The sequence below is a fragment of the Oncorhynchus masou genome, chromosome 22 (genome assembly GCF_036934945.1).
Source record: "Oncorhynchus masou masou isolate Uvic2021 chromosome 22, UVic_Omas_1.1, whole genome shotgun sequence".
Taxonomy (NCBI): Eukaryota; Metazoa; Chordata; class Actinopteri; order Salmoniformes; family Salmonidae; genus Oncorhynchus; species Oncorhynchus masou.
The window spans coordinates 32,664,363-32,678,526 of NC_088233.1; the positions used below are offsets into that span (position 1 = coordinate 32,664,363).

General features: G+C 40.8%; 1 protein-coding gene across 2 annotated transcripts in view; it reads left to right on the forward strand.

The window, feature by feature from the left end:
* The window catches only part of roraa (RAR-related orphan receptor A, paralog a), a 292,895-nt gene extending 283,153 nt beyond the window's left edge, over positions 1-9,742 (forward strand). For both annotated transcript variants that reach the window (XM_064929949.1, XM_064929950.1), the window contains 5 exons: positions 53-185; positions 1,440-1,547; positions 2,548-2,658; positions 2,929-3,041; positions 3,426-9,742. In XM_064929949.1, coding sequence (XP_064786021.1) covers positions 53-185; positions 1,440-1,547; positions 2,548-2,658; positions 2,929-3,041; positions 3,426-3,590 — 630 coding nt within the window. In that variant the 3' untranslated portion in view covers positions 3,591-9,742. The remainder of the gene's footprint in view (positions 1-52; positions 186-1,439; positions 1,548-2,547; positions 2,659-2,928; positions 3,042-3,425) is intronic.
* Positions 9,743-14,164: the final 4,422 nt, after the last annotated feature.

The following is a 14,164-nucleotide window of genomic DNA, read 5'->3' on the forward strand; positions in this document are numbered from 1 at the left end:
TAATCCCATCTGTTCTACAGCAGATAACCCTTTTCTCTTTCCGTCCCTCTAGCCCCGAGAGGTCATGTGGCAGCTGTGTGCTATCAAAATCACAGAGGCCATCCAGTACGTGGTGGAGTTTGCCAAGCGGATCGACGGCTTCATGGAGCTGTGTCAGAACGATCAGATAGTGCTGCTGAAAGCAGGTATGACAGCCTGTCAACACGGCTCACCACCGTCTCTCCCCCACCACCCCTCAAACTCCCGTCTCCCCCTCAGGCGTTGTCACAAGGGCGTAGCTGACCTGACTTCACAAAGCCTCCTTCACAGACTGACTGTGTTTCACAAAGCCAGGAGACTCCACCCTGCCTGCCTCCTCCCTCTGTCCCTCTGTTCCTGTCCCTCCGCTGTATAACAGGACACAGACTTATCGGCATTAGAGCAGGGAACATCAACAAGTTTTTATTGAACGGATGGTCAGGGGGCTGGAACATAATTACAAATAATTTGTAAACTGTAAATTGATCGCAAGAAGCCCAAACAGATATAATATTTGACTAAAACATAATCATTTCATTTCATGCTTACATTTGTATGCGATCACATACAGTTTATCTCTCTATTATGCGTGGGAATACCTTGGAACAGATTTCCAGAATTAAAATCACTTGGAGATGATTTGCTGGTTTTTATGTGCAACAAGAAAATAATGATACAAAAATAAATACACTTGTAACGTTATTTTTATATCTTTTTGTTCAGAAAACTTGGGGGAACAAATCAAATCTCCCACGGACTGCCAGTTGGGGAACCCTGCATTAGAGGGACTACAGTTTTACCTGAGCTGAGACACTAGCTCGATGCCATGTTGACCACACACACATACACACACACACACACACACACACACACACACACACACACACACACACACACACACACACACACACACACACACACACACACACACACACACACACACACACACACACACACACACACACACACACACACACACCAGCCTCCTGTGGGTATTACCCTGGGATTTTATTTGCATTAGCACTGCCAATAGTAATAATGAAATGGTGACAGAGATCCCTTGTCTACCGTGACATTTTAAACCAGTGCCGCCTCATAAAGCGCAGTAACAGCTTCTATTACATCTCTTTTTATCCTCTGATCCAGTCCCACACAGCGCAGCAGTATACAGCATCATGTTTCAACATCCTTTCTTATAGGGGGAGAGAAAGATGTGTATAAATGGAATGATATTACTTGTTCCATGTCATGGTTTTCTGTTTAAAAGGAATAGGGGGTATAAAATGTAAATGACAGAGGAGAAAACACAAAATAGTGTGTATGATGTTTTGGGCCTATAGTGATGCCTGACTGGCAACTCTAACTGGATCTGTAGAAGAGAAGAACCCAGGTTTAGCATGATGTTATTTCTGTCTCTGCAGGCTCTTTGGAGGTTGTGTTTGTGAGAATGTGCCGTGCCTTCGACTCTCAAAACAACACAGTCTATTTCGATGGAAAGTATGCTGGGCCTGATGTGTTTAAGTCATTAGGTAAGTGCTCCAAATGTTCAACCCTGTGCACGTGTGTGCGGTGCAGTGGGGCGTGCACGTGTGTGTGTTTGTGTCAGCATGCATTGCTTTATATAACAGTCAAAGTTGGCGTATCTCTTTATGTCCCTCCACAAAGTTCTGAGGTCCAGGAAGCTAACACTGAGAACTCATCCTTGCCTCACCTGGATCTCTCCTCTCCCCAGTGGATACATATGGCAGAATAGAGTTGTTACTGAGCCACTGCTGCTACATATGGCTCCTGTTAAGATGGAATAAAGAAATCCAGTTTGCTTTTTGGGAGAGTTATATCAAAACCATCATTGAAAGCGCCATAGAATATGGCAGGTGTAAGCAAATAGCATTTGCTTTTGAATGCCATTGGCATTACTAAGACACTCCACAGTGTATTTTCCCTTGCATCCAAATGCCTTTGGAGGAAATGAATGTGTCCTTGCGGCAGTGTGAAAGTGTAGTATGAAAGCCTAAACAGATCTGTGTGTGTGTGTTGTGTATGCACAATCGTGCGTGTGTGCAGGACAGAAGAGTAACAATGCTGTGCTATTCAGTGTCATGAGTGTGACCTCCCTTACAAGCCTCCCAGTGTCAGTCAGTCAGACAGTCAGTCAGTAAGACAGTCAGTCAGACACTGCTCCAGATAGAGAAGAGGCTCGGGCCTGGGGAGACAGAGCGATGGGGTTCCAGAGCTGCACTGGCATCAGCCTGTCTCCCACAATCCTCAATAATTGATCTAACTAAAAGACTCATTAGTGACCTCATTCTGAGTTGCGTAATGCCACCAAACTGCCAGAATGTGACTAGTCTGGGAGGGAAAAGTCAGTAAAAGCATTGCCAGTTCCGCCTCAGACGCTCCCCTGTGCTGTCAGTGCGCTGCACCTCCTCTCTCTGCCTGTGTGCCTTTCTCCCAATAAAGATCAAGAGTGAGACTGCCTCATCCTCATCCCCACCCATCTCTCTGTGTCTGTATCCTTTGCTGTGGCAGGCTGTGACGACTTGATCAGCTCCGTCTTCGAGTTTGGGAAGAACTTGTGTTCTATGCACCTGTCTGAGGATGAGATTGCCCTGTTCTCCGCGTTCGTGTTGATGTCTGCAGGTAGGTGTCACTGGCAGTACAAACACAAGCGGGGCGGGGGGGGCAGACATGCATATACACACTGCAGGGTCTCTTATTTACCTTCTTACCCTGAAACTACTCTAAACAAACTTCCATTGAAAACCATCCATCCAGCATGTTCCTCAATTAGACACAGAGGTCAGTCATCAGTATTACTGATTGCTGTCTTACTGAGTATTACACCTTTATCCACAGTAGATTCAGAAAACCTTGTAGTGATGATAATGGGTGTGTTTCTTCTCTGCGTAGACCGGTCCTGGCTCCAGGAGAAGGTGAAGGTGGAGAAACTCCAGCAGAAGATCCAGCTGGCACTGCAGCATGTCCTGCAGAAGAACCACAGAGAGGACGGCATACTCACCAAGGTACACCCACTGTCTGTCTACACACCCACTCTCATCCACTGCATCTTTCTGTCATCTCACAGAAGGACAGTATATAGAACGGAACTCTACTGAAGCATCAAAGATTGTGTACAGTAATGCAGTTATTCACTATTGAACGAACATTATTTTAAATCAAGTAGTACATTTCAGAGTTGGCATCAGATTTTTGGAGCAGAGATACGCAGATACTGTATGTAAGAAAGGTGTACAAGCACCATAAGGTGAGGTGTCAAGATTTCCCCCTTTATCAGTATTTACCGGTCAGTTTGTGACAGTGAATGAAGAGATTTTCATGAGATCTCCATGTCCTTGCCTTACTGTGAATCTAAATAACAGCCTGTCTCTTTTCTTTTCCCAACGCAGTTGATATGCAAGGTGTCAACACTGCGAGCGCTGTGCAGCAGGCATACAGAGAAGCTGACGGCTTTCAAAGCAATATACCCAGACATTGTGCGTGCCCACTTCCCCCCCTTATATAAGGAGCTCTTTGGATCGGACTTTGAGCAGTCCATGCCCGTTGACGGGTAGCCAGCAGCCTTGCCAGGTGCCAGCGTGGCCACCGTGGGGAATGTCATGGGGAGCATGAATCTGAGACACTTTAACGGTGCCCTGCACATACCAGGACGGCCGGCACGCTTTTTGTTTCTTGAGGGGAGGGTTGTGGGTGTTTGATTCTCTCCATTTATTTCATTGGGATTAGTTGTCTCTGTTTGGAACCCAGGTGGGACTCTAAGCCCCAGGGACATGAAGAGAAGTTGGAGACAATGCTTTCTCTCTGGATGAACTTGACTCTCTCATGCACATCATTCCAGCATGTTCCCAGGATGTCTCACACTGATTAGCACTCATTGTTTTGACTTGTTTCTACAAAATAGAATTGACTGTATAGAGAAAATGATATTGAATTTGGCTATGCACATGCCTAACCTGAAAATCCCCTCAGCACCAATGATCTGGCTCTCCACCTTCCCTCTGGAGCTCCAATGTCCAATGTCTTATTGCATTGGAAAACAGATCCATGTCAATATTTATTTGTTATTAAATCTATACTGTATCATATACCCTAATGAAGATAGCTGTCTGGGCATGTGTACCCTCCATTAATCCTCGGTAAAGATCACGTTAGAATCTCCTAATGGAAATCTATTGCTGCTAATGTGCATGTCCTGGTCAAGTTCAGCCCCTGTTCTCCTGTGTCCAGTTGTATGTTTGGAATGCAGTGCTTAGAATGAAAACTCGCAGTGACTTTGAGAGAGGCTCCGTTTGCGTGGCAATGTAAATGGCACCTCTCTATGGACAATCGTCTAAAAAGAAAAGTAGAATTCTGGTAATTCTAGTCAAAACGCAATGATTTTAGCTGTCAAAGACTCCATCCATCATGGTTGCTTAGTGAAATCATGCAAGGCCATCTGCTATTGAACCTTGTGTGGACAGATGCCCTGGAGAAACATTGGGCACCGCCACAACGAAAAGGGTCCATCCCACCTGTTTTATAATATACTACAGGGTATACGGTCATAAGTACTTACTATACAGAAAAAAGTCATGTTTATAGATTCTATTTTAAATAACTTGTATGAAATTAGTAGTCTGACTTCTTAATTGTTGAATTGATAAGGCACTTTTATTTGCACCTTTCTTTAATTTAAGACGTGTATATTACCTAGTGATGTGTTGCATGTGCACAAGAAATACCAGTTGAACCATGGTCACGGAGGCTTGTCCTTAGAGCTGCAGACACTGCTGGTCTGGGTGGGGGTTGGTTTGTTTAGGTTGGGTTAGTTTGGGTTTGCCTGTGAGATGGCTAGCATGGTATGGTCTGGATAGGCAGGCAGGTCACATTCACCCCATCACCTATTAGCATAACACCCCCGACACACATGCATACAATCTCAAACAAAAGCACACATGAACTTGGTACTCAAGCTGTTTGCTTGTTTGTGCTCAGTCCAACGTCTCCATCTAGTGGAGAGTAGCGACACAGCAGGCCAAGTGATGGAGGTCTTCAGAAATATAATGCCTATGAGAGAGCGGTCCACACACAGACCTCTCTGACCAGCTGTTGATCCATCTTGTTCGCCTCACACGTACGCATGTTTGTGGAGGAGTGATTGTGACTGTCTCTTCCCTAAGGCCTCAGCCCAGCTATGACATTTGTTATGGGACAGAAAAGGAAAGGGGAAGAAGGAATTGTAATATTCAAAGCCTTGTCTGGTAGTAAAAGCTTCTATTTTTGTAACATGTATAGTGAATTAAACTCATGAAAGAGAGGGGGAGAGAAAGAGATGTCAGGTAGCACTTACTATATTCCCGCAATAATTAGAGAAGCTGTTGTTTGTAGTGTATGACTAGGAAAGAAACATGACAATGGTAGAACAAGTGCTATCGTCAATGCTTCGTTGTCGTGGTTCAGTTTTTTTTTAGTGTGTCTTTCTTGTCAGTGTGGTAGAGAAGCGGTAGTAAAAAACCTGGATGTGCCATACAGTAGTTTCTGCTCCTGCGTTGCCGTCTACCTGTCCATAATATAGAATGGATTGATCTGACATTCCAAAAACTCAGTGGTGGCTTGTATAGAATTCCCATTATAATCCTGATATCCCTTTAGATTACCCAACACAGCATGGTTACAGTTTTGACACAACCCTTACCATAGTGGTTTGGTTTGTTTTTCTGTTTGCACACCATGATTCCTCTGCTGTGCAATTTGTACAAGACAGATAGTCTTGTGCTGTCACCCCTCAGGGAAGAGTTATTTCACGCTTTCTGTTTGAAATCGTTCCTGTTGTGTTGTTGGTCCTCATTAGATAGAGTTCATGTGTTGTTCAGGGATGTTCGATAATAAGTGGTTAAGAAGAACATGTAGAATTCATTGCTGAGTCATATTTCCCATTGCTGATGGACAGTACTTAAGGAGCTGTTGGCTAAGCACCAGAAATTCTAACTATGCCCTAGAAGTCAAGCTCATAGTAAACACAAACTTTATTTTCCCATTTTTACAGTCAGTTTTCCCATTGGCCATACAGAATATGTTTTATTTGATATGCAGTTTATTTATATTGCATACAATTCCAATAATAACATACTACATTTGGACTAAAATGGTGTCACCAGGGTCAATGTCACCAATTTATGATTACCCTCTTTGTTAGATAAACCAAATATACTTACGCAATATTAAATATTTCTTCTTTAGGCTGTATTAATGCTGTACCTAAGTAATAATCTCTGTAATGGTCCAAAGTTATTTGGATATGTATTGGTCTAGGTGAAAACCAGTAGCCTCAGACTACTAACCAGTGAAACCCAGTCTGTCTCAACCAGTGATTGACAATCCAGGTGACAGTGGGCCTGGCCTGTGGCCCAGTGGGAGAGATATGGGTGCTCAGGGAGTTAACAGACAGACACAAAAAGACAGACAGACAGGGGAAGCAGCATATTCTCAGCCAAGAACTATGTGGTAGCTTTGTGCAACTATTACGGGTTTCTGCCGGGAAGCCACTAGAGTGGAATCCTATTTCCTGAAACACAGATGTCATTCTCTGTCTCTATATCGATCAAACTGGTCCTAAATTAAAGGTCTCTTTGTCAAGCAATTGCAGCATCAACCCAGAACAAAAAGCAGTCATTTCTTACCACTTTCTGTTCACTGTGTTGTTATGTCCTTCTTGTCTATGTTCCGTGTACAGTTTGTTAGCAGTATTGATTAGACAATGGGGATAAATCAGAGGAATTGGATCCTTTGTGTCTGTGACTCTTTCAACAAACATCTCTGCACCCACATGGTGTGGGAGGATAAGTCATCATGCATGCTGTCATTTGAGACATGTTTAGCAAAGGATCACTGAGTCTGCTAGTCTATCAATGTAAATAACACCTTATGCTCCTTCTGTCTCTGCTCTCTGTGGCACTCGTGTAAACAAGCAATAGTGTGTGTGTGTGTGTGTGTAAGTGTGTTTGTTTACTCACTGTGTGCATAAGACAAACCCCAGACAAGGCTTTTTAATAAACTAAGAGGAACAGGGTGGATGAGGAGTCTTAAGGCTTAGTGTTCCCTGGATTTGAAAGGTTTCGGTAACACTGAGATTGATCCATCCTGTGTAGCGCTCAAGTGTTATAAGCATGACATAATGCCTCTATACAATTTATAGTCCTTCAAAGCGCACTGGGGCAAATGACTAACCACTCAGTTGTATGTGTTCAGTGCAGAATAATTGTTATGAAAAGAGACAGCAAACAACTCACCATTCTGCTTGTCATACGTGTTATGTTGATGCTTTGACTGCCTGAGGCATGGGACTCCTATTTATTTGCCATAGAATATAGATTGTAATGATAGGTGTAATGTCATGTTTACAACTGTGCCGTCTTTTGGAGTTTTAAAGTGTTACCCAGATCTATCAGTCAATTTCATAGCATTTTAACAATACCCTCATCTTCCAAAGCACATCTGATACAGTTTTAAGATAACAATACATTTTAGAATATAGTCAAAAAAACTAACAAAAATGTTTTTGAAAAAAAAAAAAAACTTCTAGCCATAAACGAATGTCAAGCAATAATATATGTGGTGTATTATTTGTTATTTTGTGCTTAGGCTTTGGACATCTGCATGTAAATACACCTTTAATTTATCATTTTTGGTTTTAATTTGTGTTATTTTGTTCTGGTTGTTTTTGTTTCGTCTGTATATTTGACTGGTTCTGTTCCCAGGTGGAGGGTAACAACCACATATGGCCTGGCCTGTATATATTCATTTCTCTCTCTTTCTCTCTCCCTCATCATCTGCTTTTAATCCACAATATTTAATGTTAATTATTGATCACATGTATAAAGGTAACTTTGTAACTTCATTCTGTATAGGTAAGAAGAAAATACTGCTACTAAGGCCTACTCAGTGCAAATATGTATCAGTTTATCAAATACACCATGCTGTACAATATCTCTGTTTTTAGTATGCTTCTCTCCTTTAGAATTCGTTTGATAGCGGTAGGGTGTGCCAACATTTATTTTGTGTTATTCTGATGTGTGGTGCTTGTGGACAATGTCCTGATTCCTAGACTAGGCAACCCTATTAGTTCATTCATTTCATTGAGTATTGGTGCATTATTTGATATTAGGACTCAATAAATAATCATAATAATGATTATGATAGTGGTAAATTTACTTCAATACCCAGCCAGTACCTGTATCAGTGTGCTAGTCCTGGGATAAGGCTCTTATTTCCTTCTCACTTTAAAATGATTAGTGAATCCAGTATCTGCTAATTAACAGGTTATTTAAGGTTGCTTTTCTGATTTCTGAAAAAAAATCATCTGCAGGCTGAAACAGCAGTATTGTGTTTTTATTTGTTCTGATTGTAAAAACCACTTGCTGAAGCTGTAGCTGGTCATACTGGCAAATGCTGAGTATTTACCTTTTAGCTGTGTAGTACTTTACTTAAAAGTACTGTGCCATTTAACATGGTCATTTTATAGCTTCTTGATTTCAAAGTTAGACTGCCCTGAAACATTAGTTTCTTGAGACCAGCTTAGAACTTTGGCACCACAGTTGTGCTGTTATTAAAAATATACATGAAAAATATCTCCATTAGAGGCTGCAAGTTTATTCAACCTTTTTCTTTTCACTCTGTAGCAAATATCAGCCAGTATATGCTTGCAATAATACACAATGCACTACACTGAGTGCCTCTCAGTGTTACATGATGCATAAATGGTACAATTTGTTTTGTTTTCCAAACATGTACTCAACTGACAATGTATTTGCACAAGTAGGTGAACTCTGTCACTCATGTGTTTCAAGGTTTTTCATATTCTGTCATTATAAGTAATATATCATTTCCTTGTTTATTTAAGGCACCATGATAGATATTAGAGTTAATAGAAATAAGTTTCTCCCTCTTATCTGAGTAGTGTAACTGGGAAGGGTGTAATGCAAAATGGTCAAATCGATGATTTACATTCTGGCTGACAATATTGCATAAAAGATGACCTGCTGAACCAGGTTCTGGATTTTACAAAAGAATGGACAATCCACATAGATGTTTATCACTTTGTTTTATGATCATAACATTTTGATTTCTTTATTGAGAACAGAAAATTGACTAATGCATTGTATTTCAACTATTCATATGTGTATGCAAAATATGCATACAACACATCTGAATTTCTTTAATGTTCTGTGTTTAATGTGAGCTCAAGGGGTTGGGGTAACTTAATATGAGGGTGGTATGTGGGTGGGATATTGCTTCATGCGAAAGAAGTATGAACTGTGGGAAAAAAAGACGAAACCAGTGTGTGGTTGTCACAAATTTTTAAGTCACATGTTTGCTACTGATCTTACGATGGGAACAGATGATCATGTACCTTTTTATCCAGCTCTTCTGAACTCTTTAGCAGGTAGTCTATTCACAAAAGTAGTCTTGCTCCTTCTTGTCTGATTCTTAAATATGGAAATAAGTATTTTGATTCATTTTGTAAATACAGCTGTAAAGAAAAATAAGAAATGTAATGTTGTCTTTTAAATACTTTCCATTCTAATATGAATGTTGTTATATTGTACTTAGAAACTGTACCTTTAATATTACCTTTATTAAAAGTGCATTGGACACATCGATTTTAGATGTGCTTTATGTGCTGTTATCCCATAATAAAATTTACCGCTTGTAATGGGCTGTTAATTTCTGTCTGCCTCTGTATTGTCTGTCTCTTTTTATACACTACACAGGTTCCCTAGGTCTACCTGATACAGGCCTGGGTTAAGATCAGCAGTAAATTGCGTTAGCCAACAAGCTTTTCATTGCTTTTGTTTAGAAGGTGTGTTAGAGCTGTCAAATCTGTGACCGGCTGCTCTTGCATTCATGGTCGTGAAACCACACCCGTTATTATATCCCAGCCGCACTAGAAGTTCAGATCGAGAAAGTGTAGCCTTTAAAAAAAAATATTACACTCAAATAAAAAATAATGCATGTAAATAATAGGGATTTATATCAGCCTGATTATTTTACATTTACATTCTAGTCATTTAGCAGACACTCTTATGTTGAGGGACTTAAAGTAGTGAATACATTTCATCCTTTTTTTGTTTCGTACTCGTGCTGTAGATTACATCACACATGCCACTGTTCGAATTTGTAACAGATGAATGGGATTTCTACTAAGGCGACTCGGTGCATCAAATGGCAATATCCGCAAAGGATATCGCTAGGGGCAGATTGTGGATTTGACAGCTCTAATGCAATTACACCTCCAACACCCCTAAACAAAAGCAATTAAAAGCTATGCGTTTGTCGACTAACAAGGGTTAGCACTCAATCTGATTGAATCCAGGCCTAAATCCTATTTATGTTTCCTATCTTATACATTCAATTAATTCCCACACTTGGCGTAAGTGGAAATAAGAGGCGAACCATGCCAACAGAATAGACTGTTCACCTGCCTTATTGGAGTTGTAATGAAGCCAGCGTCCAGCAGATGGAGACATCTCTGTCTGTAATTAATGTACACTGACCCTAACCAATGAGCTACATAATACATAATTGACCCTAACCCTACAATTAATGTACACTACTCATGGGGTATTGATAAGTCAATTAGAAAGGCATGCATGCAGACAGGTAGTGAAACCGGCCTTTACCATCAGGATCTTACTGAGGATCTTGACTGAATTGGTGTGTGTTGGAGTACTGTGTGTACTTTGGTAGTTAATATTTACATGCAGAATTTTTTTTAATTATGAAAGGTGAGTAAATAAGCATACAGTAGAGGGCATCCCAACCATAGAGATGCCATTCTGTGACAGCATGGGCGGCACCATCAACTGCTGTGCCAACTACATGGCATTGCTAGCTTAAAGCCATTTACAACACATAGGCAACCCAATTTGACAATAATCACTCTCAAGTCCTAACCCATAGAAATCCCCACCCAGTTGACTACTTTTAAATGGTGGAAGCCCTCAACAGCAATGTCCATGCTAAAACAGGTAATATTCATCTAGATATGGATATTTATATCTATGAAATAAGCCTAAATCTTTTGAGAGTCATTTATAGTATAACAATTCCAGGAATATACAGTGAGTATACAGAACATGAAGAACTGCCCTTTCCATGGCATAAACTGACCAGGTGAAAGCTATGATCCCTTATTGATGTCACTTGTTAAATCCACTTCAATCAATGTACAGTGCCTTGCGAAAGTATTCGGCCCCCTTGAACTTTGCGACCTTTTGCCACATTTCAGGCTTCAAACATAAAGATATAAAACTGTATTTTTTTGTGAAGAATCAACAACAAGTGGGACACAATCATGAAGTGGAAAGACATTTATTGGATATTTCAAACTTTTTTAACTAATCAAAAACTGAAAAATTGGGCGTGCAAAATTATTCAGCCCCCTTAAGTTAATACTTTGTAGCGCCACCTTTTGCTGCGATTACAGCTGTACGTGGCTTGGGGTATGTCTCTATCAGTTTTGCATATTGAGAGACTGACATTTTTTCCCATTCCTCCTTGTAAAACAGCTCGAGCTCAGTGAGGTTGGATGGAGAGCATTTGTGAACAGCAGTTTTCAGTTCTTTCCACAGATTCTCGATTGGATTCAGGTCTGGACTTTGACTTGGCCATTCTAACACCTGGATATGTTTATTTTTGAACCATTCCATAGATTTTGCTTTATGTTTTGGATCATTGTCTTGTTGGAAGACAAATCTCCATCCCAGTCTCAGGTCTTTTGCAGACTCCATCAGGTTCTCTTCCAGAATGGTCCTGTATTTGGCTCCATCCATCTTCCCATCAATTTTAACCATCTTCCCTGTCCCTGCTGAAGAAAAGCAGGCCCAAACCATGATGCTGCCACCACCATGTTTGACAGTGGGGATGGTGTGGTCAGGGTGATGAGCTGTGTTGCTTTTACGCCAAACATAACGTTTTGCATTGTTGCCAAAAAGTTCAATTTTGGTTTCATCTGACCAGAGCACCTTCTTCCACATGTTTGGTGTGTCTCCCAGGTGGCTTGTGGCAAACTTTAAACAACACTTTTTATGGATATCTTAAAGAAATGGCTTTCTTCTTGCCACTCTTCCATAAAGGCCAGATTTGTGCAATATACTGCCTGGTGTGTTTCTTGTTCTTCATGATGCTCTGCGCTTTTAACGGACCTCTGAGACTATCACAGTGCCGGTGCATTCATATGGAGACTTGATTACACACAGGTGGATTGTATTTATCATCATTAGTCATTTAGGTCAACATTGGATCATTCAGAGATCCTCACTGAACTTCTGGAGAGAGTTTGCTGCACTGAAAGTAAAGGGGCTGAATAATTTTGCACGCCCAATTTTTCAGTTTTTGATTTGTTAAAAAAGTTTGAAATATCCAATAAATGTCGTTACACTTCATGATTGTATCCCACTTGTTGTTCATTCTTCACAAAAAAATACAGTTTTATATCTTTATGTTTGAAGCCTGAAATGTGGCAAAAGGTCGCAAAGTTCAAGGGGGCCGAATACTTTCGCAAGGCACTGTAGATCAGGCCTGGGCAATTATTTTCCATGGAGGGCCACATTAGAATATATTTTTGCAGGCCAGAATCATATTACAGGATTACACATCATGTGTATGACTGTGTTGACAGATATACCTACTGTAAATCACATCCAGATATGCTACTTATTTTACTTTTTAACAGAAATACAGAAATAAATCACATCCATATTCTCCTTTTGGTAGGTATTTTCATTATTAAATATGCAATGAACTACATGGAGGGAAAGTACACAGTGCATTCAGTACCATGGACAGAACTCTTGTTAATGGGTATGCACAAAAACACAAGAAAGAGAGAGAGCTCACATTACATTAAACTACTCAATCAGTGTGAGGAGTGAAGTCTGACGGGCATTGATTGGAGTTGTGAAGTCAGGTATAGTTTCTGACATTGCTATGCACAGGATTACTGTAAGAGTAAGAGATGACCTGTGCCTTGACTTTTTATATTTCATCACTGAAAATGTCTGTTCACATACATAGGTTGACCCAAACATTACAAACATCTTCTGAGCATGACTCCTAATCTTTGGACAGTTTTGTTCATTGAGAGATGCATAGAACCTCGTCAGTGACATTGTTTTGAATAGTTCTCCAATCACTGCATCAGACTCAAGATTGATAAGCTCAAGTTGCAGGTCAGTGAGAGAGTTATCCACATTGAAGGTGAAAGGAGAGTAAACCAACAGCATGTCATTTTCCAACACTTTGAAATCCTCGAAACGACGAGAAAACTCACTGCTCAAAGCACGCAGCAGCGATGTATACTTCTCCCGCTGGTCATCTGATAAGGAACAGACGTAGTGTCGGAAGGTGGGTGAGATTGTTGGCTTCTACTTGGCAGGTAGGTCAGGAGGAGTAATTTTTTGTGCAAAAAGGCCCTTCCTTTGTAGTTTGGAATTCAGTTCATTCATGAGGGCCATGATGTCCACGGTGAAGGCAAAATCAGCCAACCATTCATATTATGTTGCAGTTGAGGGAATCCACATATTTTCCTTTCATTTGCAAAAACTCAGCAATCTCTGACTTCAGGTCCCACACCCTTTTAAGCCACTTCCCCAAATTCAGCCATCTCACATTTGTGTGCGTGACCCAACTCTGTCTCTTCCAACAGTGAGACAAACTGCCTGTGTTTTAAAGATTTTGCTCTTGTGAAGTTTACCACTTTAGTGACTATCAACAACATGGCTCATTTTCAGAACACATTTACAGAGCACCTCCTGATGAATAATGCAATGCAGGAAAATATTTGTCTGATCTGGGTTGAGCTCAGCTACTTGATCTTGTATCATTTTCAACAGGTCAAACATTTTTCGTGTCAAGTTTGGGCACCCATCAGTGGTCACACTGGATACATTTTTAAAACTCAGTCCCAGCTTTGTCTCACACTTATTAACCTCCTCCAATAAATATTTCCCTGTGGTTGTGCTCTTCATTGACTGCATTGAAGCAAGCTCCTCTGTAATTTCAAAGTCTGGGGTTATGCCTCGTAAGAATATCAACAACTGTGCCGTGTCACTTGCATCACTGCTCTCATCCAGGGCCAAGGAGAAATAGG